Consider the following 24,763-nt stretch of genomic DNA (forward strand, 5'->3'; position numbering starts at 1 on the left):
TCTCAGATGCAGAGAAGCAAATTATGGACTTTTTATGAATCTAATGCGCCAAGATAGTTTGTCTGAAACGTGTTGTTATGGGTTCCACCTCGGTTACGGCCTTTCATCCCCCAAAAAACGTGATCACTGATACGTGTTGGCATCGGGCGAGCCGAGCTCCAGACATCTGAGTCCTGCCAGATGTATTATTCATTTACCAGACACTTTATTAAAAACACCCACCTTTTACTTACTGCTCACTTTATCACCCACGCTGGCCTTATTGGTAAATACAAATGTGCTAATCAATAGTTAAGACTTTTAAATGGATTGAATTAAAAGTTCTTAGAGTTCACTATGTTTCCTGTCTTCCCATGTTCAGTCATTCAGTGATTTTTGTTATCATTTCTACCTCAAAATGACTTTTTGTCTCTTCCACAAATTCATCAGTCTTCATCAGTGATCAGTTTCTAACTGACAAGGGATAACTTTGACCGGATATGTTACACTGCAGCGCTGACTTTGATACTGTAGGGATGTGTGTGTTCTTTTTATTCTTTTCCCTCTTTCATTCCATTTTCCTTCATCAAATACCCAGTGAGGCCATTTGACCGAATTATAGGTCCATCCCATGTGAAACACATAGACACATGAGAAGTGTGTGTTAACTGTTGGAGAAGAGGAATTCCAGCCTTTTTTATTTGACGAGTATTTTTTTTCTGATTGACCCCACTTTTTCATTCTGGACATTGAAGCGCCGCAACGTCAGTACATCACACGCCCAGGTGTAGTGCTGTTTCTCCTCATTTCTTCTCTGTTCTCTAAAGTCCAATTAGCCAAACAAAACATGCCAACTCTCAGCTCTGTAATTAATATGTCATCAGTGAACACTCCCCACTCTTATGTAGCATCAGGAAAATTAAGTTCTTAATTCAGAAATCCTTAACACCCCAAACATTTGTTTGTTTGTTTGGGTTTTTAGTGAGGTTTAGAAATTAGCATAGAACACTCCTGTTACAGTGTATTTATAAAGCATGTATTACACAATTATTACCACGGGTCCCAGAATGATTTTGATTTAGTTTTCATTATAATTTTTATTGCAAGACAATGTAAGGGTGAGTGGGGCGTGGTGCAGATGGACCCCAGTTGTTCAGAGCCGGTTGTCCACAGACGGGGAGACCGAGCTCGGACTTGTATTATGCATGCTGCAGCCAGGCCCTCTATGTTTTTGGCCCTCCAGTGGTCCTCACCATGCCATGTCAGTCTTGCAGAACATGGTTGTGTGCTGCCTTGCATCTCCAAAGCAAAGGAATAAATCATGATCTTACAACAATGCATCAGTTGACTTATTGCTGGTTTGTGACCGGAGGTAAGGAGGTACCCGTGTTTTCCAGGGAAGCGCGTGTCATTGGTGGCCCGGCCGAGCGTGCCGGCCTGTCACATGCCAGTATAATTGTGCTGCATCAGGGCTCCGTGCTAACTAGTCAGCTGGGAGAGCCCTGGTGCGCCCGGGCCGGCCTGGGCCCGCCGGCCGGCCTCCAGTCCTGACAGCAGTCTTCTCATCATGCTGTCAGCGGCTATGCTAACAAGAGCCGATCTGCCGCCGCCCTCGGAACCGGCCACTGAGCTTCCTTCCTCCGGCCCTCAGACCCCGGCCTCTTTATTTCTCTCCCTCGCGGCCCTCCCTTTGCTTTCTCGAGCTCCTCTGCACCCCTCTGCCCTGATTGTGCCTCTGCTCCCCATCACGGGTTTAATAGATATTTCTCCTCAGCTGCCACCCTTCCTCCCGTTCTTTTGTATCTGTGCGTGGGAGACGGAGGCGGCGAGAGATGGCTGCACCCGGTGTTTGGTGTTACCTGGTGTTCGGTGTCCTCTGTCCTCCCCCCCAACCTTTCTTTTCTCTTGTTCTGCTGCTCCTTTTTTCTTTTTTTTTTTTCCCCTTCCACCCTAAAAGTCGTTTTCGATGCTGCCTACTTGTTAGTGGCACACCTGCGCTGGCTCTCAGCTTGGCTCTGCGCGTTTGTCAACAGGAAAAGAGTGCGAGCGGAGCGGTAATTGGGGAAACAAGCAGAAGGCCAGGAGAGAGGAGACTCTTGGGGTGCCGGGAGTCAGAGATGACTGCGCCGTTGTCACCGTGTCAGGAGGAATTGCTCCTTTAGTTTACCGTCTGCCACAATCACAGCGCTCAGGCCTGCCTGTACTGAAAGAACAGCTTTCTTTGTGTGTGTGTGTGTGTTTCTTTCTTTCATTCTTTCTTTCTTTCTTTCTTTCTATATTTGTCTCCTCCTACACTCCTGTTGCAGCACAGAGTGATTAGGTGCAGTGGTAGCATTTGCAGGGCTGCTGAGTGTCCGGCCTGTCTTTGAGCACTGTGAATTCTTCAGGGGATGTGCCCTGACAAAAGTGACAGAGGCAGCAAAAGTGGTGGTGGCAACTCATGCAAAACTAACTTCTTTTCTTTTTTCTTTTTTTTAAACTTCATTATATTTGTGGAAAATCTTTTTTTGTCTAATTAAATCAACATCAGCACATATTGCACTAATAATGTCTTCATATATTTCATATGATGCCTTCTTTTGGTGGCGTTGGCCTCAGAGATGAATTACTCACTACCTCCAAAAATTAATAATTTACATAAAGAAGTTATGTAACGCTGCGTGAGGGGTTTGTTTACCGTCTTGTTTTTTTAATAAAACCAATTGATTAGGTTTTGTGTTAAATGAATAATAAGGCATATAATTTGATCAAGCTTCCAACAGGAGGAATGTGATTTCTTCTGCGTGCTTATAACCTCCATATGGACAAAATGTACGAATGAATGGCATGATGTTTGGCTTCCATCAGGATATATCTAATATTTAAAGACCACCTATTTTTCCTTTTTTTATCACAAGTGGACATCTGAAGATTGAGGAAGGCGTTCATAAACATGCAAGTTTTTTAAATAGATTGGTTGCATTTAGAAGTCCTCCTGTCCAATTTGAGAGGAATTTAGCGTTTATCTGCTAGGAAGTGACTCCTTGTTACACTCTTATCTTCCTCCTCAGCACCACGAGGAAAGTGTAGAGCATCTCACCTTTTTAAATTTTCCTTTTTTGCTTTTTCTCATGTGTGTTCCTTCCCCCGGGCAGGGACACTTTCAACTAGTCCGTAAATCAAGTTCTCTCCCCTGCTCCTTGAAGACCAATTGAAATCATTTTTCAATGGTTTTTGCCCAGTTTGCCCAGTGTCATTACCTAATAGTAGCTAATAGAAGACTAATGCTAATAGAAGACTATTGTGCAACACACACAGCATTAAAATGACCTTTAACACGATATTCAGGTTTGAGTGTGTACACCCATTCAAATCAAGTTTAATTTGAATATATACATTTAAAATGCCATAATAAACACACTGTTCAGACATATGTGTCAATTTGTTTACCAGTAAACATAAAGCTGGACCAAAGAGGACAGAGCGTCAGCGCGCCCATTCTGCTGCCTTTTCCACCCCCCATCCCCCCTCCTCCTGCAGAAGCTTGGCTGCTAAGCTTGGCTGATTCCGCCGGTCAATTGTGACATTGCGTGTGTCACTGAGCACGGGGGTCTCCTGGTGGCGCGGCGCAGAGCTGTGGTTCGCACATTCCCGGAAGCTCCAATCGCGGCGCATCCCAGCGGGCCCCAGTGGCACCGGGGCCGACGCTCCTTCTCTCTTGGCTAACTCATGTTTCATTCTCTGGCAATTTGCCCTAATGAAGTCCCCCAGGAGCCCTCAGACCTCTGTTCTTTTTCCATATTTAATCATGTTATTGTAATCCGGCTGCGGAGCGGCCCAGGGCCCTGGCTATGCAGGTCATTATGGTCGCCAGGTACTTATGGAAGTGTGTATGTGCGAGTGTGTGGTTTTTTTTGCACTTGTAAGACCTACACACCTTTTGTGATGCTGTGTTGTGTGTTTCTCTTTCTTGTTTGAACGGTTCTTCATAGTAACTGTAATGGGGGGGCTGTGAAGACAAAACCCCCCATTGTGAATGTAATGGGGGGTTTGTGAAGACTAAAGGGCGGCTGGTATGTGGGCACTGGGTAAATCTTTCACAACCCGTTATACCATGCTCTGTCTGCATGGCAGTGTGTGTGTGTGTGTGTGTGTGTGTGTGTGTGTGTGTGTGTGTTTAAAGTGGGTATGCTTTAAATTAAAGAAAATTAAACCCACCCCAGCTGCCCCCTTTCCCTGTCCTTCCTCCATAAGTAACCTTTTTTTGGTGCTTTTTTCCCATGTTTTTGCTCAGTTAACTGCATGTGTTCACGGGGCTGCCGCCATGCTGTTTCCAATGCACTGGCAACACATATACATCCCTGTGCTTCCTCCACATCTACTGGACTACTGCTGGTAAGAGTCACTCTCCACCTCTGTCCTTTCTTCCTTCTGCCTGTTTCTTCTTCTTCTCCTCCTCCTCCTCTTCCACTGCCTCTCCCTCACTCTGCTGGTGCTGTCATTCAGGCTGTCTCCATGCAGGCATGGCACTGTGTCGTCTGTGAGCTTCTGCTGTCTCTGGGGTGTGTGTGTGTGGATGGACACAGTGGCATGTCTGTCTTGTTGCCTTTCTGTCTCACACGAAGGCGTTTGTATAATGCTAGTGTAAATGAAGGTTTTGGAATTTGTTATTGATTTGTTCATCAGAAATCATACACCATAGTTTTTATAATGGTGCTTAAGTCAGTCGCAGAACAAGTTGATTTACTTTACCCTTATGTGCAGCGGTTAGCAGTTTAGCATGATAAAAGTGTCTGCCAGCACACCTACCTGCTCAAATGTGTGTGTGTGTGTGTGTGTGTGTGTGTGTGTTTCCCCCTCCCCATTTTCTTATTCTTCACTCGCCTTTTCTCTCGAGGTCCATTTTCTTTTCTTTTTCTGTGTCTTCACATATGATGAAGATTTCTCAATCGGCTTCTTTAATATTTTATTTGCTCAGCTGGTTCTCGCCAAATTCTACAGCAGCAGCCCAGCGCCTCCGGGTAATAGTTACCTCACCCGGCACTGATACCTGTATTTTTAGGTGCTTTTCCTCCATTTTCGGATTTATTTCTTAGGCCAAACCTGTACATGTTATTCCTAGGTGATTATCATGCGACATATTCGGAGTCGGAGTGAGAGCCCGTACTAAATGAAGATGATCCTGTAAACATGGCTGCATTGACAGGTTAATATGATGATGATGATGAGGAGAGGTCCTGTTGAGCACTAATCACATCCTATTCACCCAAGTCTGTCTTTTCCTTTTGACAACATTCATTCATCGAATTAAAGGCACTTTTCTCATTCTAAACTGAATTATTGTGTACGCGTGTGTGTGCGTGTGTGTGTTCCTGCTTGCGCGCCAGTCTTCAGCAGATGCCGGTAGGGCGAGAGGGGTAGCTCGTTAACCAGGCTAACCTGATTGAGTGGCTTTAGAAGAGGGCTAGCACCAAAAACACGATCTAATTACCCAGCCCTGCAGGGCTGGAGGTGTGCTACCCCCTCTCCACAGCCACGTCCCGCAGCCCCTCGTGCCAGGAAGCAGGACGCTAATGGAGCCTCGCTTCACAGGCTACAAGCACCGTGATTAGATTATATATATATATATATATATATTTTTTTTTTTTTGTTGTTGTTGTTTGCCTTTATTTATTTCTAAGAATAATGCAGTGCAAACACAACTAGCTGCTCGGTCCCTTTTTTTAATGCCCTTCATATGGTAGGAGGCACTTGGCAGCAGTGCACAGTGAGGATTTTTGATGCATGCTGCATGGCGCGGCGTTGTCAGTGTTTGGTGTTCGTGTGTGTGTGTGTGTGTGTGTGTGTGTGTGTGTGGGGGGGGGGGTTAAGACGTAATTAAATGAATCCCGTTCTGCTGATCGCCGCAGTAGCGCTTTGCGCGAGTCGTGTTGCCTAACGGCTGTGCATTTCCATCAATTCCCCACAGTGCTCCCATGCCATATCTGATTGGAGTTCATCTCAGCCTCATGGAGGTAAGCAACAGAAGGGCTCCTCTGTCCTCTCTGGCAGTTTGTCTGAACGGCGAACAAAGACGAGTCTGTTGAAAGTCACATTTGCTGATTGGGTCATTACTCCGTGACACCATCTCGCAGAGAGAGCGGCGATGGAAGAGTTTATCATTACTTATGGCCATCTGTCATAATAAAATAAACTGCATCAAGCCGTCCGCCGACATACAGATATTTCTTTTAATAAATTACACCACCGAATGTACCACCACCACCACCACCAAAAACATTCCTGAAATTATAATGATGCGGTATTTGCTTTTGACGCCTCAACGCCAAACACAAAACTCCACAAAAATTGACAGATTGTTTTTTTTTTTTCCTTTCACGTCTCCTTCCTTTCTCACTCCCTCCCCTCTCTGCCTGCTTTACCAGAACTATAAAAGACAGAGCACAAAACCTCCCGAAACAAAGAGACTTTGTGTTTTCATTACCGAGAGGTGGCACGTTGGTTGGAGGCAGACCTTATAGCTGCGCGTGCGAATTTGATGTCCTTGACAGTAGCAGGCGGTGGTGGAATTTATCACACTTTGCATTAGTGACAGTCCCCCCATCCGGGCGGCGGATAATTAGACTAAATCAACGCGAGCGCGAGCCTCCGTAGCCGAGACTGTCAGAAGTGACACGCCAGGAATGTACACACTCGGCTATTTCCCCCACCTGCGCCTCCGGAATGATTGTTGAGTTCGTTGAACCCGGGAAATGTGTATACACGCTGTTGTGTTTTATAGATTCCTTCAATTAGCTTGCATTCATAGATTAATATCACTAGAGTTACACGAGACATGCACCATGTTACATTGTTACAAGGGAATCATGAAAATAATACTATAGAATTGTTTAGACTAATTAATGAATAGATGAATAACTTATGGAGTTTATTTATAGATTTTTTTTTCTTCTCTAAGCCCACTGTGATGTTTTGTCCTTGGCAGAGAGTGAAGAACAGGTCTCTGGAAGATGTAGTCATCCTCAATGTGGACATGAACACACTGGAGAGCCCCTCCAATGACCTACACAACCTTCCCAGCGATGTGGTCAGTAAAACACACACACACACACACACACATATACTGGCTTCACACACTGTTACAAAAACACAACACGCATCTCTTTACCTAGTTTTTTCTCTCACCTTTGGCAGCCAGTGAGGCTGGTAACCCCTCAGAAGGCCCTGCAAGTTAACTTGGCTTTCTAACATTTTTTATATATACATGTACACACACACACACACACACACACACGCACACACACAGATGTGTTGAATATAAAAGATGCATGTTGCATATAATTTTTCCAACATCATCAGTTCTGCACTAACTCCTTTCTCTGTCGTTATCTTGTTGTTGTTGTTGTTGTTTTTTTTTTTTTTTTGTGATGATGACATCCCCTCAATCTCGCAAAGCCCACGTTTTGCTCGGCCCAGTGGCGCGCCTGCGAGTGTGAGGAGGAGAGGGAGGGCGTGGGGTTTTTCTGAAGGCGAGCTGGAGAGAAGGGGGCCAATTATCAGCTGTAGCTTCCCCCGCCACCTGCCAGAGCCTTCTCTCTTTAATTAATGTGCGGGTGACACCGGTCAGCGTAACAGGAAATGCCGCCACCATCAGGGTCACCGCCATGTCTGTCATCTCCCTCTCTTCAGAACTAAGGAATTTGTCCCCCTTCCCATTTACTTATTTACTTATTCATTTATTTATTTTTCCTCTGCAGGGACTGTTGTTGTGAAAGGGGTGTGTGTGTATGTGTGTTTGTGTGTGTGTGTGTGTGTGTTTTATGTGTTCAGTAGGTGTCATTGGAGCCCCTGCTGCTCTCTGTCCACAGCGAGCAGCCCGCAGACCGGTGTGTGACTGCATCGGCACTCGCCCATTTCCGTTTGTAAATTAGACTGCAAAGCGAGCATGTCACACATAAAAGGGAGGCTGACAGAGGCTGGGGGGGGGGGCTTTTGTCTCGGCAGCGCGATGATAAATTAAGTGGCAGTGCGACGATGGCTTTGATCCCTGCTCGCCATTTTTCACTGACTAATGATAGGACGCACTCTGCATATCATGTTAAATTAGTTAATCTGAAATTGAAATGTCACCTGTGATAATATATTTATTGGTGCGACACTATGAGAATTCAGAACATCAGGAAACTGCTTCCTCTTGTTTTCAGAACATAAAAATACAAATCATATAGAATGAGCTTGTGAGCCATTAGCGTTATTATGAAATACTTTTATCCAGCTGTGGAAAATAGTGACACATGTAAATTACCTGTAGCAAGAATGTATTTCTAAATTGAATAATTAACACTACTTGTGTAAAAATAGTATAGAGGGCTCTGTTCGCTCCTCTGCGCATCTATAAAGAATGAAAAAAAGAGCCCCAAGCATTTCTGTTTCTTTTTTTTTCGGTGTTCATATATTAAAACCAAACCTTTCAAGATTGATCTAATTATGACCGTGGCACCACCGCCCCTACTTCTTCTCTTACATGTGGAGTCTGTTATTTGGATGCTCTGACCACTGGCCCGGCTTCTAGCTGGGGTCAGGGGTGACAGTTGTCCTGCATTACCGCCGCCTTTCTTTCTGGGTAAGGCCCTAGGCTGGGTCCCTCCCCTGACCGATGCTTAATGGCCTCTTCTTTCAATTTCGCACTTAATATTTTAGATTTATTGACTATTAGAAACGCTACCATGCCAGTAGCGGTTCCTGACCAAGATTTACAGATCAGGAGAATGATTAAAATAACCTCAGGAAGGATGTGATCCTTTCTGGATTTTTCCCCTTTTTTGACATTTCTTTTTATTTGGAACACTGCTTATGACTGTGGCTTGAAACTTTGTTTTTGGTGAACCACGGGCATTTATTGTCTAGCAGGTCTTTTTTTGTTAAAGCTAGTAGTATTAAGCATTAAAAAAAAAATTTAATTAGAGGAATTTAAATACACTTATTAAATATTATTGAACAGCCAAATTGACATTCTCTTGCATGCACAATATTGTAGATGACGTTTTTCTTTTCTCTCCTTTTTTCTTTCAGATAATATTTTGAGTCAAGAGAATTAAATAAAAATATGAATAAATGTATAATGCCTGAACATTATTTTAAGTCAAATATAAAGTAATACTAACTAACTAATATACTAATTAATTGGGTCCAATTTCTTGTGAAAATAAACAGGTTTGACACTTTTATTCCTGTTAAATTGACTTTTTTTGAGTTGGCATTTTTATATGAGACATAGAAATAAGGTTTGTATTATTGAGACATCAAATGTAAGCTACTTTAGTTACTTTATATTTGACTTGCTTGTTTAGAAAAAAGTTTTTGTGACAAAAATTAATTACTGCTCGTGTGGCACTAAACAAAGCAGGGTTTCCTGGAGAAACAGATGAATATCAGTGGGGATTTTATTTTTGTATGCTTTTTTTCACCTCACCAAATAAGATTGGAAACATCATACAGCTTTCCAACATTTTTTCCTGAATTGAATTATAATTGTCTTTTGGTGGAGGAGCTGGGTTTTTCTTCTGTCATTAAAACTCACTAAAAATAGAAACTCTAGAATCCGTTACTGACGATAACAATGAATTTAAGGTGGAATGAGATTTTGCGTTTCATCTTTTTTTGTTCATATATATTTTTTTTTAAATACATTGTTTCTTTTGTCCTTATTATCAGTAGTTAAAGCAGAGAAAAAGATAAAGGTTTGTTGCATTTGTGGTTCCTCTGTTTACTTTTTTCTCTTTGTATTTCATCCCACCTTTTCTTCTCTGTCTCCGTCTGTCTGTCTCTCCCTCTGTCTGTCTCCCCCCAGTCTGGTACTGTGTAGACACGGTGTATATTTGTACCCTTGCTGGCTTTGATCTCTTACTTTATTTTTTTTTTTCTCCTTCTCAATCAGCAGCCGGAATTTAAGTATGCACACCCACTTCTTGTATATTAAGACACCAAATGCAGGTGAACAAATGAAATCAGAGGAGCGGCACAATTTGCCTGTGTCCTCCGAGATCACCTGGTGCACGGAATCAAACGTGCGGCGTTTTAATTGGTAGTTCCGCGCGACTTGTGACACACATACGCGCGCTCAAAGATGGTGAGACATCACCACCAAAACATGGCAAACACTTGCTTTCAGGAATCAGGAATAGGAAGTTCTAGCCGTTTTTGATCCTGTTTTTCTTTTTTCTCCACGGCGCGTCCTGTGGTTAACTCTGTCACATGTGCCCTTTCAAAGATCGCTCTTCTCAGACCAGACCTCTAAAACAAGAACCTTGGAGTCATTTTTTTTAAATCAGTAATATGATCGTTTATTATGTTTTTTGAAAACTTTTTTGATAAATAAATAAAATGGATTTTGATAAATAAATAAAATGGATTGGGATTGGCAAAAAAAATACAATTCGTGACAATAAAAATGATCATTTTGGAATCACAAGTAATAGTTCATTCCATATATTTGTTTTTATTTAACAGCACTTTTGCCCATTCATTCTTCAGTCTCAGTTCCCACAGTGCAGTTGGCCAGGTTGTAGTGATTCTGTAGTGATGTTTTATGCTCAGAACAAGGTTAAAATAACACACAAAATTCCTGGGAATTTTCTCTGCACACATCCAAACGCATTCTAAAATGTCTAGAATAAATGTTTGATACTTGTTTATCACGTACTTCTTTATCATTTCTGAAAGAGCGTCTTTGTAAATAACTGTGTGTGTGTGTGTTTTCTCTCTGTGTGCACGCATACAATATATGTGTTTTGAGAGCAGCACATCAAAAGATTTTCATAACTATTTCTTTTTTCTTTTTTTTTGTAGTTTCTTTAATTGCATCCCAGCGGCATTTCATCCCTGGACAGAATCCTTAAACAAAACATTTTTTTTTTCCCTAAAAAGCTTTTCAAACACGCACACACTCTCTCTCAGTGAAGGTCATGTTATGGCAAAACTCAGTGCACCAGTTCTCATATTTGGGGTTTGATTTGTACAGTCAAGAGTGTTTCCCAGTAACACTCGTCCTCAGATTGTTATTTTTGGGCTGTTTTATTGAGGAGGGGGGGGAACAGAACACAAAAGTAATTTTAGCGCGTGTTAATGGGTTTTCATTACATTCCCGACCCTAATGAAGTTCTTCGTACTCGCAGGCGGCGAGGCTTACTTCTCACCTAATGAAGGATCGGCTTTTACGACAGTCCGGCCTCAACGGTGCCAGTTTTGCTCTCAGCCCGCTTTATTACCTGCGCCGTCTAGCCGTTGAGGTCCGATCATTCGCCGTTCACCCGCTTTCCTGCCACTCCGTAGGATTCATAAACTCAGAGAGCGTGTTGCAGTTATGTCAACAAATATAACCATCAGCTATTTTTCTGTTTTAATAGATGCCTGTCCTGACCGTGCAGACATACTGATACTAAAATGTGGTGCATTTACAAGCATTTTTATTAAACCTTGTTAAATATAATAATGACAAATCTTCAGTCACACATGCATACTCTCGCTGCATGGATGGAAAAGACTCGACGGGCCCAAGCGTCGATAATAACGCAACAGCAGCAGCGCCCCGCGTGGCACCGGGCCCCCAAATATCACGCCCCTTACGCGGAGCACCTGCTAATTATCCTCCACAGCCGCCGAGTTAAATGGAGATATGTTTTCTGTCTGACCTCCGACCCCTGCTCTTTACTCGACGCACTTCAAGCCTTGTTGGGGAGGCTGCAGAGTGGACTTTAATGAGGCTCGGCACGCGGCCTCCGTGGGCCGGCCGAGTCGGATGGCACACTTTTATCCCCAGACGTCCTCCCTTGATGTAAATTGAAAAGATCACAGCTATGGGGAAAAGACCTATACTGCAAAAGGGCCTTTTCCTCTGCATAGATTATGATGATCATAACTCAACACGGGATTTTTTCCCCCCTTTTTTTCGTCTTCTTGCTACAATGCTATAGTTCTAATTGGACCCAATGGAGGGGGTGCAATGTCTTTGATCAGATCACAGGCTCGATGACTTTACACTAAAAAATGTCACTGCCAAACAGAGTTTGTCACCTGTAGAGCTAAGTTTTCCACTCTGATGCCGCGGCTCATAGCTCGTTACCAAAGCCGCACCGTCCTAAATTAGCGCGGCGAATCAATGAGTTGCATGTGGCACTACCACAAATAACCAAATAAACCGCCAATTATTCATTTGAGGACGATTCGCAGATTTCCCCACGTGCTGCGCATGCGATACAGACCCCGCCTCTTATCCGGCTGATGTTTATCAGCTGTGTGGGGGGAACAAAGGCGGTTTTTCTTTTGAATGCAATCTGATTTGCGCCTTTTTCGTGAGCCACGTTAGATTTGTAGTCTCGGAAATAACATCCCGTCCTTTGTGTCTCATTAGAGTCGTTTTTTCCGAAGCCACACCTTTCAGATGTAAACAGTCAGACCTCTGTTTTACACGCGTTCTTTATTTGTCTTCTGGGTCTGGCCCCTCACCAGACTGACAGTTTGTTTTGCTTTGATTGTTAAGAAGAGGGGAGGGAAAAAAGGACGACAGTTAAACGAATTGTTGGGGAGAAATCAGAAAATGCACACATCCACATGAAATATTAATGGAGTGTTGACTTTACATAAAACATAAAAGCGTTTAGCGCAGCACAGATATGTAGATGGCACTTGGTAATTTAGCTCAGCAAAACTTTTTTTTTTTTTTCCCGATTTCTCTCCCTCCCCCGTCTTCTTTTTTGGGCTTGATGCTTGTGATCATTTGCAGTGTCAGCATGGGGGCACAGCAAAGGATCTGAAAATACCCAGAGGACCCGGACGGGACACAAGAACAAGAAAAAAAGAAAGAAAGACGGGGAAAGAGGCAAAATGATGACTGGCACAGTATAGCGAATGCCCTCTTCCTTTACTTCTACATCACTGCGGGGACAGAAGAAAAAGTTTCTGTGCACCCCCTTTCTTCTGGACTATTTATTTATTATATTTCCTAATGGCTGCCTTCGAACAATGTCACCGCTCCCCCCTGCATTATAGATAAGGACCCCCATCATCCTTGATATTCCTTTCAGGCAGCAGGCCCGGTAGTCTGAGGGTAAACAGGGGCGGGCTGATTACTGTTCAAGTTCAAGTTGAACTTTAGTGTCATTTCAGCTACACAAATGTTAGTCGGTTGGTAGTGAAATGAAACAACATTTCTCTGGAATCTGTTGCTTCGTGTAACATTTAAACAAAGTCATATACTGGAGGTGGACGTGTGCGACACGGACAAACCGGGGTACACAAAGTGCAAACAGGGGACACAGACAGTGCAAGAGTAACATTTAACAAAAAAACATGTAGACAACAATGAGACAGATGGAGATAAACTAGTGAAATGAATAATGGATGTGTGTAAAAATGTGCAAATACAACTGCAAAATGGACCAGTGAAATAATAGATAATATTTACTCAAAATAACAGAGGTTGTGACTGTACCTGTGTGTGTGTGTGTGTGTGTGTGTGTGTGTGTGTGTCAGTCCAAAGCACAGATGTGAACGGAGTGCATGCAGATTCCAGATGCGGTAGATGGTGCGAGTATTCCAGCATGCTTAATCGGGGTCCCGCTAGCCTAGATCATTCGGTTGGACACCTTTGATTTGTGTCTCTCTCTGTCTCTCTCTCTCTCTCTCACACTCTCTCTGCAGTTTCTGGATCTGGAGGTGTTGCATTTTGGCAAGTCATGAGAGGCGAGGTTGAAGTGTCCTCCTCCATCGGGCTGTGCTCAAATGCTCAGCCCTGCTTCTGTTTCTGTTCATCTCTCTCCCGTTCCTTTTTTTTTTTTTCGCAGCTCATAGAGAAATAATTACAGCTTTTCAAAGGCAGCCCTTCGCCCGTCCCAGACACACGTTATCACGCCCCCCACTTCAATTAACTGAGCAGCAGGTGCTCCCGGCACCACCACACTTCCTGTATGAGCAGACAAGAGGAAGGCTTCTCTTTACTTTTCAGTCCCTCCCCCCATCTTTTTTCCCTTTTTTTTACCTTTGGTTGACCTGCAAATGTAACACTTCACACCCCGAATTGCTCCGTCTCTCCCTCCACCGGTTTCAGAAGTGTTAATTTAACTTCTTCCTTCCTTCCTCCCTCTCTCTCTCTCTCTCTCTCTCTCTCTCATGCAGGTCTCCACCCTGAAGGGCAAGCTGAAGAAGCAGTCCACGGCGACAGGCTGCGGGGTGGCCCGGGCCTTCCTGCGCTCCCAGGCAGCTCTCTTTGGCTCCTACCGCGATGCCCTGAGATATAAGCCTGTAAGCGCTCACTTCTAATAATACAATAACCTGCTCTGGTTGCCACGCTGCATTTATTTAATTGCTGCACAGCCAGTAATGAATAGGTGATTTCATTCTTCATCATTTGGTTTCCTTTGAGTAACAGTAGTCATGGAAACAACATAGGCCGGCGTGAATTCACCGAAGTGCTAAGCTGTTAATAGGGACCAGCTATTGACTCAGGCGTTATTTGGCAAATTTCGAGACTACGTCAGGTGATATCGGGTGTCGGCGAATACAAATGGATCCTGTGGCTGATGAATATGAAGCCGTCAGGTCGGTTGAGGGGGTTTGGGATTGCAAGGCGCCGAAGGGGGGCTGGAGTCTCCTCTCGCCGGCTCTGTTCTGGGAGAGGAAAGGTGGGCTTGTCTGAACCGCTGAAATGTCAGAAGCTGATGAGGCCGGACAGTCTTTTTGAAGATCCCTTTTCAGCCACGGCTCGCTCGCTTTCTTCTCACCCGCCAGACTCCTCGAGTGTGTCTTGCAGCAGCCATGCCTTCTCAGTTCCAGCCTCGGCGATGAGCTAAAACAAAGCGTGTTCCCCCTGTTTGTCAAATATGCCTGTCTTTGTTCCAGAAGTTGAGAATAATTGGTTTGTGTCGACCCACCGACTGCGGATACATAATTGATGCTTTTTTTTTTTTTCCTCCTCTTCGTCTTGCTGTATACACAAGCAGTCCTTAACACAGGGAGAAAACAGTCATGTTAAAAGAAAAAGCAAGTTGGCGCAACTTCACCGCGAGACAGAGCTCCGTTTCAGATTGAAACTCTGCCGTAATTTTGAAGTGTTTTTTCTCGAGGCCAGAGAACCCACCGCTTGGCCGACTTGTCCTACTCCCAGCATGCAAGCAAACAGGCCACTTTGTGCTTAATAGGTAACAACAGTTTCTAATAGAGAGATTTTTTTTTGTTTGTTGTGTCATTCACAATAAATAAATTGCAGTTAAGGTTTGTTGTAGTATTAATTCATTACCAGTATATAACCGAGAATAAAAGTATCTATAGGTTATAATTAGAGATTCATTCAGGAGAATTTAAGGGTTATTTTAGCAAGTAGGTCAGTTCAGGGTTGTGTGGCAGCAGTTTGACTCGGTTGAGTCGAATTTGTGTACTGTAGCACTCTTTACCAAAGACATGGTTACAAATCTACTTCACAAAAGCCAAAAGAGCCTGTAAAGAGCAAGCCTGGGGCTAAAAGAGGCGGGAAGAAAGGAGGAAACCTTGAGCAGAACCTGACTCAAAGGGGGAGACCCTCTCCCTCTGGGTATTTAAGTAGTTCAGAACGTAAGCGAGACAGCGGTGTCATGAGCTGTGCAACAGCAACCGCGTCAGCACAGATAGAGGAGTTGATTTGCGACTACTGCAACATGCTCAGAATGCACGGCAATGTACAGACCATGTGCAAAATACTACATTGCCTTCATAGCAGCATATGAAAGAACAAATATCTTTATAAAAGAAAAGTGATGTTCCACAATGTCTTATTGTTTATGTTTCTTTGCACGTTATATTGAAGAAGTACAGGCAGATTAGTTTGCTTTAGTTTGCATGCTCTCCCTGTGTTTTTTATGGGTTTTCCATTTTAAGCTTGTCATTCAAAAGCCATGCAGAGTAGTTGCCATGCTGAGTCTAAATTAACTCGAAAGCTGTGAGTGAATGATGTGTGTGTGTGCACCCTGCTGTGGGCTGGCGCCCCGCCCTGCACCCAGCGTCACAGGACGGGCTCCGGCAGCCGCGACCCCGATTATGAATAAGCGGCGATGTAAAGTGAGAGAGTGAACGTTGTTGGCACTAATGCACTTGAGAAATTATATCAGGTCATAGTGGCAGAAACGGTTTCTGAGCTTGACCTGGTATCGGATATGCGTTAATGAATCCTGTGAGTGTTTATTAAACAGACAGCCCAGTGCTGTCTGTAACCTGCATGTCTGGACAGTTTTGACTGCAGTTTGCAATTACAAATATCCTAGAAATATGGATGCAATTTAATGCATTTCATTCCAGCAACATACATTATTATTTTGAAAACTTAATCAACAGAATGCAGGTTTAATATCAACATCAATATGAAAAGCCCAGATATGAAATGTGCATTTGTAACCTCAAATGCATGAGATTCTGGTTTATGCATTATCTGTGTAGACATTGTTCCATTCAGGAATTGGTTCTCGAGTCCCTAGAGAAATATTCTGTTTTCTAAGGACAAAGAGGTGCATAGAAATAGTTTTGAGTAGATGAAAACATCCCTTTCAAAGACATCAGTTCGACTGTCATTTTGAGCATTTTTTTCTAATTAACTGTGGAGGCATTGTTAAGATATTAATTAATCATGTCTTTTAATATTTCAGCTTACCCTTTTTATACTTTCAGATGTTTTTTTGATGCTAATGACCTTGCAACGCAGGTCCAAAACACAGCGGGGGGATTAAAACAACTTTGTGTGGCAACAAGCAGACATGTACGCCAGCGATAGAATTTCTGCATTTTGCTGGTGTTTCTGTTCTGCTGATTAACTTCATCTCATAATATAACGTGTACACACACACACACACACACACAGAGTGAGGCTCCCAGCTCTTGTTGGGCTGTAAATGATACATACATGGTTGGTTAAATGATAATGAGCTGATACTCTGAGAAGTGGCAGTTACAGTTCTGTAGGTCATTACACCCACTTCCTGAACGATCGTGCCAAGGTTATTAAACTCACACTCACATGGAAAGACAAAAATACATTCAGTAGATATCAAAACAAATGGTGAGTTTCCATATTGCTTATTTAATATAATCTAGCAACATGCATGTGTTGTTTTCTGCTTTGAACACGTACCATTACAGAATAAAAAAGATACCGCTGTCAGTAGGATTTGTTAGGTGTGTTGCGCCAAGGATTTGTGAGTGGCTACTACCTCCCTTACAGCCTTCTTATTTTTTACATTAATTTCTCTCTTTTTTTTTTTATGTTTTTATTCATCCCTCGCAAGGGAGAGCCGATCACCTTCTGTGAGGAGAGCTTCGTGAACCACCGTTCCAGCACCATGAGGGCTTTTCTGGCGAACGCAGTCAACCTTCAGCTGTTTAAGCAGGTACTTTGCCCTGTCTGCTCATTTTTTTCCTCCATTTTGGATCCATTATTTGATGGTACACAAAAACGCTGGTAACTTCTGCAGGTAATGTTTGTGTAAAGTTGTGTTCAATATTTTTCATTTTTTATTTTTTCCTCGCAGTTAAGGACTAATTAATTTACAGTTATGATACATTTAATTCATATAAAATAGTAAGAAAGGGTCTAGTGTACATCCTCATATTTTAAAATCTCACTTGCTTCCATAGACAGTTATTGTTCTCACTGACACTGATGTGATAAAATCCTCCTGAAACAAGCAGAAGACCAACTGTATTCAAGCCTTTTTGTCACAGGTCTTGCGCGTCTCAACATTTTTTTGTCTTCCCCTGAAACCTTCCATTGTGGAGATTGTGGCTGGCAGATCAAAGGCCCACGTCTGGCTGTGTGGTAGCTGTGGGTTGTGTTTATCTCCTGCTGCCGACTGCCCCCAGGAAGGCTAGAACCATCCCTGCCCCTCTCTCTCTCTCTCTCTCTCTCTCTCTCTGCTCTGGCCATGAACCACAGCCGTTCTGCGGCAGAACCAGCACCGGGCCGCGAGAATGCAGGGGAGGGGAGGGCTAGCCTTGTCAACAACCACCTGCTTTCTATCACCCCCATGCTTCCCCACTGACCAGTTTTTTCTAGTACACACAGATCTTAAAAATAGCTAAGAATGCAAATGGGAGTGTAAGGAAGCCCTTTTTGCCGAAATCTGTCCACTGCTAAGTGTTTATGATCCTGAGCTGTGGTGTGGCTCTGAGAGATGGACCACTATGTTTCTCACGTCGTTACTTTTCAGCATGCTTTACTATCATAGACGCATTTGGTTGCAGTTTTATCTACTGAGCAGCATTTTTTCTCAGGCCTTCCAACCACCCAGATCAACCAATGGGATTAATTCGGCACTAGTGAGAATCCTTTTAAAATAAAGCTTTCCCTCCCAATAAAAGAGGTGGTATTATGTCAGAAATACGATGAGCAGAAATCAAGGTAATTAGGTGAGAAAAGTTTAACGTGCATGCGCTGCTTTCCTTACCTCTACCTCCATCTCGTATCCAATTAACGGGACACAATGAGTGCGTAATCTGATATGGAAGGCCATGGATGAGAAGAGGCTTTGCTGAGGTGCTAATATGGCCTGATGAGGCGCGTTAATTGGGCTTGGCCAGCCGCGGCTCGACCCTCAGGTCTCATCCTTCATTAGGAACTCGGTAACGAAGTTACTGTGCCGCAGACCTGCGCTCCAAAGCCTCTAGAGAGGATTCCGCAGTAACCCCAGAGCCAGAGTTCTGACTGCCACCTCACACCGTCTTACAGGTCACACTGTGTTCTCCAAGAGGCAACAAAACTGCTCATTAATTAAGAACAGTTTCTATCAATAGCTCTGAAGTGAGATAGATTGCGTTTTTACACTGGTCATTTGATGCACAACCTATTTGTTAGTAACCTTTTGTGAAGGATTACTGAGGCATGCCTGTAATATTGTCCTTTTCACTGTCTGGCCTTTAATTGTCTGTTTATCTTTACAATATACAAAACATGAAACAGTTTGATGGCTGATATCCCCATCGTCACCATGTCATTCATAATCCTACTCTCTTTTTTTATGTATAAAATTAACATTATTATTGGACAAATAAATAACAAGAAAAATTGTGTACGTGTGAGAGAGAGATTGATAGAGACATGTATATATTACATTTTGGACTAAGTGCACTGTTGAGGGTAGAACACAGTAGAACCATCCTACTCTGCATTACAATCTCTAGGACCATGGTTCTCAAACTGTGGAACACTCTCTGCCACTTTGGGGGCGTTTTTGTAAATATTCACAGCAGCTGGGTGTTTAAACTACTTACTGTTCCTAATATCCTTAATGTAGTATAGTAGCTGTGTTTTTGCAGTACTAACAGTGGATTACGGTCAATAAAAAATAATATTCATATTGGGAATAAATTAGTGTGTACAAGGAAAAAAAATTAATGAACCATAAAATGATGATAATTAATTAACAATTAATAACATGTGTTTATCAATGGCTACTTTAAGACAGACAAATTCAGAAAGGGCCCCCGTATCCTTACGTTTAATACTGTCTTCGTGCTGGGGGTCAGAAATGTGTCCCAACCCCTGAACTGAATTTCCCTGTCTGTCTAGAACCAGAAACCGCTGTCTAAAGAACTGTTCCCTCCTCGTAATAATCTTTGAAATTTATGGTTGCAGTTCATTGAAGGCAGACTAGCCAAATTAAACACAGGCCGGGGTTTCACTGACGTGTTCGAGGAGGAGATCACAGAAGGGGGGTTCTGTGGAAGTGAGTGTTGCTTACTCACACACACACACACACACACACACACTTACTTCCCCTAATAACATGCACACATAACAACTTCCTGTTTTCCAGGTAACACCAGGTCTTACCAGCAGTGGATGACCACAGTAAAGGTAGGGCATGATGTTTCATTGACTGGCACCTTGTTGCTCAAGCTGCATCATTTTATGTCTTTCCTGAATTTTGCTTTTTTGGTGTTTTTTTGGTGTTTTAATGTAGTGATAAACATGAGGAGTGTCTTAGGGCCCACCACAGAGGACGGCCCCCAGCAAACCTGTAAAACAAATAATACTCTTCATGGCAAAGAGCAACTTCTTTTTTTTTCTATCATGTTTATTTCAGTAGCATGCCTCATTTGCATATTTAAATGAAGAAAAGTTGTACAAGGCACACTTTTAAAAACAGCATCGTAATGTAAAAGCACACGGAGCGTATCTGCAGCCTGAATCATCTTGCAGCTGTTGTGCAGCAGATGAGTCTGCCGCACAGGCATAAAAGCAAAAGCTTGGGACAGTTGAGATGTGGGGATGGCAGAGATTTGATGTGACAGGCATTCATCTCAGATGACACGCAGATCTGGCAGGAAACACAACTGCGGCTCGATAGATTTAACAAAGAAAAAAAGCAACGGGGGGAAAGCGGGCAAAAGATGGAGACGGCGCTCTGCCGTCAGCTCGAAAGGGAATTGGTTCTCGGGAGTGTGCTTTCAAAAGGCTTCGTAAAGTTCACATCTTCTGACTGACACCGATCCATAACAGAGGGCGTCACCTCCTGTCCCGCCTCTTTTTTTGTTGTTGGTTTTTTTAAAAACCTCAGTTATGGTGATGGTGCGGTTTTAATTATGTAATATTCAGTTATATGAACTGATAATTTGTTGAGGTCTTTTTTTCTCCAACTCTTTATCTTTATAAACCTGTGCATATCTGGGATTTTTTTTTTTGCTCACTTAGCAAAAAAATTCCACATCAAACTCAATCATTTTTTAATTTCATGAGTAAAATGAGAACAAGAGTAAGTTGCAGAGACCTGTTGAGTTGCAACATTGGTGGGCTTCTCTCACTGCGATGCTTATTTTATTTAACGTTTCATCCATCACAGAAAGGGGGCGCTCTCTTCAACACGGCCGTGACCAAGGTGAGCCACTCAGTTCTCCCTGTTGCTGATATTATAGATATAGTAACTTCAGATGTACTGTAGAATACTTAATGTAATGTTTATGTAAAACATTATATCTTATTAGCACTATTAAGTTAAGCTGGTGGTGGTATATGTATGATGTGGTTGTCTTGTAGTTGCCAGATTCCCTCGTGTTATGAATTTTTTAAGAGTTTGTGGACCAATGTTCACGTCCCTTGTGTGGATTTTTAACCCTTATTTCTATTTGAAGACCAAAAGTCACGTAAAACAAGGCTTCAGGGGAATGAAGAGCCGACTGAAACAAAAGGTAAGACACACACACACACACACACACACAGGTTGTGACATAAGCCTAAACTGAGATGCACACGCTTTTAATTAATTGTGAAAGTGGCGTAGGGCTTTGTGGGAGAATATCCATTTTTAACGCTGCCGCCTCCGGCTATGGCCTGCGGTGCCATAGCCGGTGCCCCCCCCCCTCGACCACGTCCCACCTCGATGTGCTCTCTCTTTCCCTTTTATTGTCTGCATATTTCACCAACAAGCTACTGGTTCTCTCTTCAAAGTCGCAGTAATGAGATGTATGTTTTCATGAAGCCTGACGGCTTTGATAGTGCGGTTGCGGGGCCCGGCTGTCAGGGACCAGGCCTTGGCAGAGGGGGCTTTGAAAGGGTTTGGCTTTCAGATGCGATGGAGCTTTATTAGTGGTGGGTGTCGGCTCTCATTTAGCTAAAACAAGACAAAGTTGCACAAGCAGCGGCGAGATGAGCACTAATGGGAACACGGTCCTCTGACCAAATGACACACTTTTGGCCAGAGGACCGTGGCTTTGATTCCATTTTCCTGTTTTTTGGGGGGCAGGGGGCGTGGTCTTGGTTGACGGTTTATATCTTTATTCGCAGCCCGACGAGGATGACGTGTCATGTGGCGGAGGTTCTCCCACCAGCACCAAGAGTCTGTCGCCACGGAGGCTTCAGAAGAGAAGAAAGGTGGGCATGCACGCTGCCTAATTCCTGTGTTTGTGTAGCTGCAGAGCGAGCTAAAAAGGGTTTGGCCAGCTCAAGTTCACAAGTGGGGGTTACAGTGGGCCTACAAAAATCAAGACACACAGGCCATTACACACTTATAATGCATACATTACATAGTCATTTATATTTACAGCATTCATCAGACGCCCTAATCTAGAGCTACTTACAATCAGTAAGGGTTAAGTGTCTTGCTCAGGGACACAAGGGTATTCAGTGGGATTTGAACCTGTGTCTTCTGGTTCAAGGGCATGTGTCTTTTAATTTTCCACTCAGTTACTTTCTTGGGGGCAGTGGTGTCCTAGGGGCTTGAACCGCCAAAGTGCCACTGAGGTGCGACTGAGCACAGCACCGTCCCCACACACTGCTCCCCGGGCGCCTGTCATGGCTGCCCACTGCTCACCAAGGGTGATGGGTTAAATGCAGAGGACACATTTCGTTGTGTCTCCGTGTGCTGTGCTTGCTGTGCTTTTCACTTCACTTCACATAATTCTGTCACTCACTTTCTCTCACACACACACACTGTGGTCTGGAGCTGTGCCCTACTGCATGCCCCCCCCCTTCGCACCAAAGCCTGGTCGCATGTACTAGGTGAAGTACGGTAGTAGTAACCTAGAGTAGTTCCTGTTTGCCCATCCACCAAAACACAGGTCTGGCAGGGTGTGTGTGTGTGTGTGTGGCTTTACACACTTCAGATATGATTTTAGTGCTTTTTTCCTCGTCTGTTCTTCTGGTATTAAATATTTAAAGAAAAAAACTGTATATTTTGCAGATCTTGTTTAGTTGATGGCCATGTATGCAGCTTAAGGGGAGAAAAGAAAAGAAGACAAACTGAGTCGTCGCTTTCTGAAGGATCTGCTTGTGGAAGCATTAAAATAGTGTGTGTGTGTGTGTGTGTTAGTGTGTTTGGGGGTGGATGATCAGCATATGCAAACTCTCACACACATGTGCGTTCTAGCTGGCATAGAACAAATGTGAGAAGAGTTTAGCGCACAGAGGGAGCGACTCTCCCGTTTTCCTGGAAATGGCTGTGTGCCAGCGTTTGGTGTGCGAAGCGATGAGACGTGAAACGTGCATGGGTACGGGAACAAGCAAATATTCATGTTTAGGAGCGCTGCAGCAGTCCTTGTTTCGCTCAGGTATTGCTTTACACTGAGGGCGAAGAGAGTAAAAGATCTATTTTTATAAAGCATGAGCGGCACATGAGCCCAAAAGCTGTTTAGTCAGTTCGCTTGTTCCATGATCCCACGTGAGCGTGATTCTGTGGGTATCCATTATACATGCATCACATTTAATAACCATTACCTATTCTATTCAAGATTTTATTCAGCTTATGCCAAATAATATCACGTGAAAGTCACCGCAGCGAGAACTACCCAGAGTTGATGAACTAAACGGATCTTTCTGATCACGTCTTGTTCTGCGTAACGTTCCACCTGTGTGCGCTATGAAATATTCATTTTTATCATAGCACACACAAAACATAGCGATAATATTGTAATGCGTCTGTGGGGAAATGATCCTTAATGGTTGATAATGGTTATTGGTCGTCATGGAGCAGGAATGGGTTCTAGACTGGGTGACAGGGCTGCACCACAGTGACTCTGGGCCGCGTGGCCATATCAGCCACTGGGATCTATGAGGTGCGTGATGGTGGATTGATATACGGTTGGTTGATATATACTGTAAACGCCGTGTCCCCAGACGGGTCTGGTGCCATAAAAGATTCATGTGTGTGTGTGTGTGTGTGTGTGTGTGTGTGAGAGCACGGTTTAAGGTGTCCTCATTAAATGCTGGAGTTACGATGAAATATGATCCGAGATCACCCGTGTGCGGGTGTTTATTTATACGTTTGCTTGCTTGCATCTTCTGCCTGATCCTGTATCAGTTATGCGTGCGGCATGACCATGTAGCACCTGTCAGAGTTGTACTCGTTTGCCTGATCCTGGATCTGTAATTCATATAATTCATATTTTGCCGCCACCACCAACCCCCCCCCCTCCAGCCTTTAATTAGCTCGCTTATTTTTCTGCGGTTTAAATGAATGGAAAGGGGAAAGTGTAGCAGCCGACGCCTTCCAATTAGGGGGCTTCCCTCCCCTCCCTGAGGATGTCCTGGACACCCCCTTAACCGATGCATAGATTCGTGCACACACACACACACACACACACACACACACACACACACACAATCTCTCTCTCGTCCTCCGCCTGGTCAGGGGTTGCCACACATCCCTGCTCATCCCCACAGTAACGGGACCCTGGGGACCCTTACCTCAGAGAGACACCGCAGACATGTCAGGTTCCCCTGTGTGTGTGTGTGTGTGTGTGGTAGAGCCTCGCCGGTCACCGTTGGCCACAAAGCCGAAGCCCGCCCCAGCCCAGTGATCAATGGCAAAATGTGCTCATTATCTGTCGCACACACTCACGATGTCTGCGGCGCGTTAAAGATTCGTCCCCAGGAGCGGCTTCGTGACACGTCCTCTGTGAAATACAATAACGGCGGACCGGGAACCTAAACACCCCGCCGTACGTGGTACGTCCGCGTTTGTTGTTGCGATCTGCATGTCCGAACCTCTCCTGGCCTAATCTCCTAAATGAAGCGAGAGGCTGGCCGGCTACTTCAAGTGCCACAGTGCCTCTGGGGACAGAACGCTCACACACACACACACACACACACACACACACATACATGCTGGATGAGAAGAGCAGATGGATTGCCCTCAGCCAGCTTTGCCTCCACCAGCTCTGCATACTAAAAGAAAAGCAGCCACAACTGCGACAACAAAAAACCCCATTCAAGTTTCTGTATAATTCATACACACTTCCCTCTCTGATGTAGTCCTAGTCCTGAGGTCTCGTTTGCATATGGCTCTCTCTCTCTCTC

General features: G+C 43.9%; 1 protein-coding gene and 1 long non-coding RNA gene across 9 annotated transcripts in view; one reads left to right on the plus strand and one right to left on the minus strand.

The window, feature by feature from the left end:
• The window catches only part of dennd1b (DENN/MADD domain containing 1B), a 77,540-nt gene that overhangs the window by 37,538 nt on the left and 15,239 nt on the right, over positions 1-24,763 (plus strand). For 6 of the 8 annotated variants that reach the window (XR_003743147.1, XM_028961167.1, XM_028961161.1 and 3 more), the window contains 10 exons: positions 4,253-4,353; positions 5,927-5,972; positions 6,944-7,045; positions 14,131-14,256; positions 17,262-17,363; positions 19,607-19,697; positions 19,788-19,828; positions 20,814-20,849; positions 21,103-21,159; positions 21,755-21,841. Coding sequence is in view for 7 of the 8 variants with exons in the window: in XM_028961167.1 (XP_028817000.1) it covers positions 4,253-4,353; positions 5,927-5,972; positions 6,944-7,045; positions 14,131-14,256; positions 17,262-17,363; positions 19,607-19,697; positions 19,788-19,828; positions 20,814-20,849; positions 21,103-21,159; positions 21,755-21,841 (789 nt within the window). In the remaining variant the exon portion in view is untranslated. The remainder of the gene's footprint in view (positions 1-4,252; positions 4,354-5,926; positions 5,973-6,943; positions 7,046-14,130; positions 14,257-17,261; positions 17,364-19,606; positions 19,698-19,787; positions 19,829-20,813; positions 20,850-21,102; positions 21,160-21,754; positions 21,842-24,763) is intronic. The other 2 variants (XM_028961164.1, XM_028961165.1) reach the window with 1 other exon arrangement.
• Positions 14,494-24,504, minus strand: LOC114768833 (uncharacterized). Its single transcript, XR_003743148.1, has 3 exons — positions 24,306-24,504; positions 14,886-14,956; positions 14,494-14,800 (listed from the first exon to the last, which is right to left on the minus strand). It is a non-coding gene; the product is annotated as an uncharacterized LOC114768833 (long non-coding RNA).

Source organism: Denticeps clupeoides, chromosome 19, assembly GCF_900700375.1.
Source record: "Denticeps clupeoides chromosome 19, fDenClu1.1, whole genome shotgun sequence".
Taxonomy (NCBI): domain Eukaryota; kingdom Metazoa; phylum Chordata; class Actinopteri; order Clupeiformes; family Denticipitidae; genus Denticeps; species Denticeps clupeoides.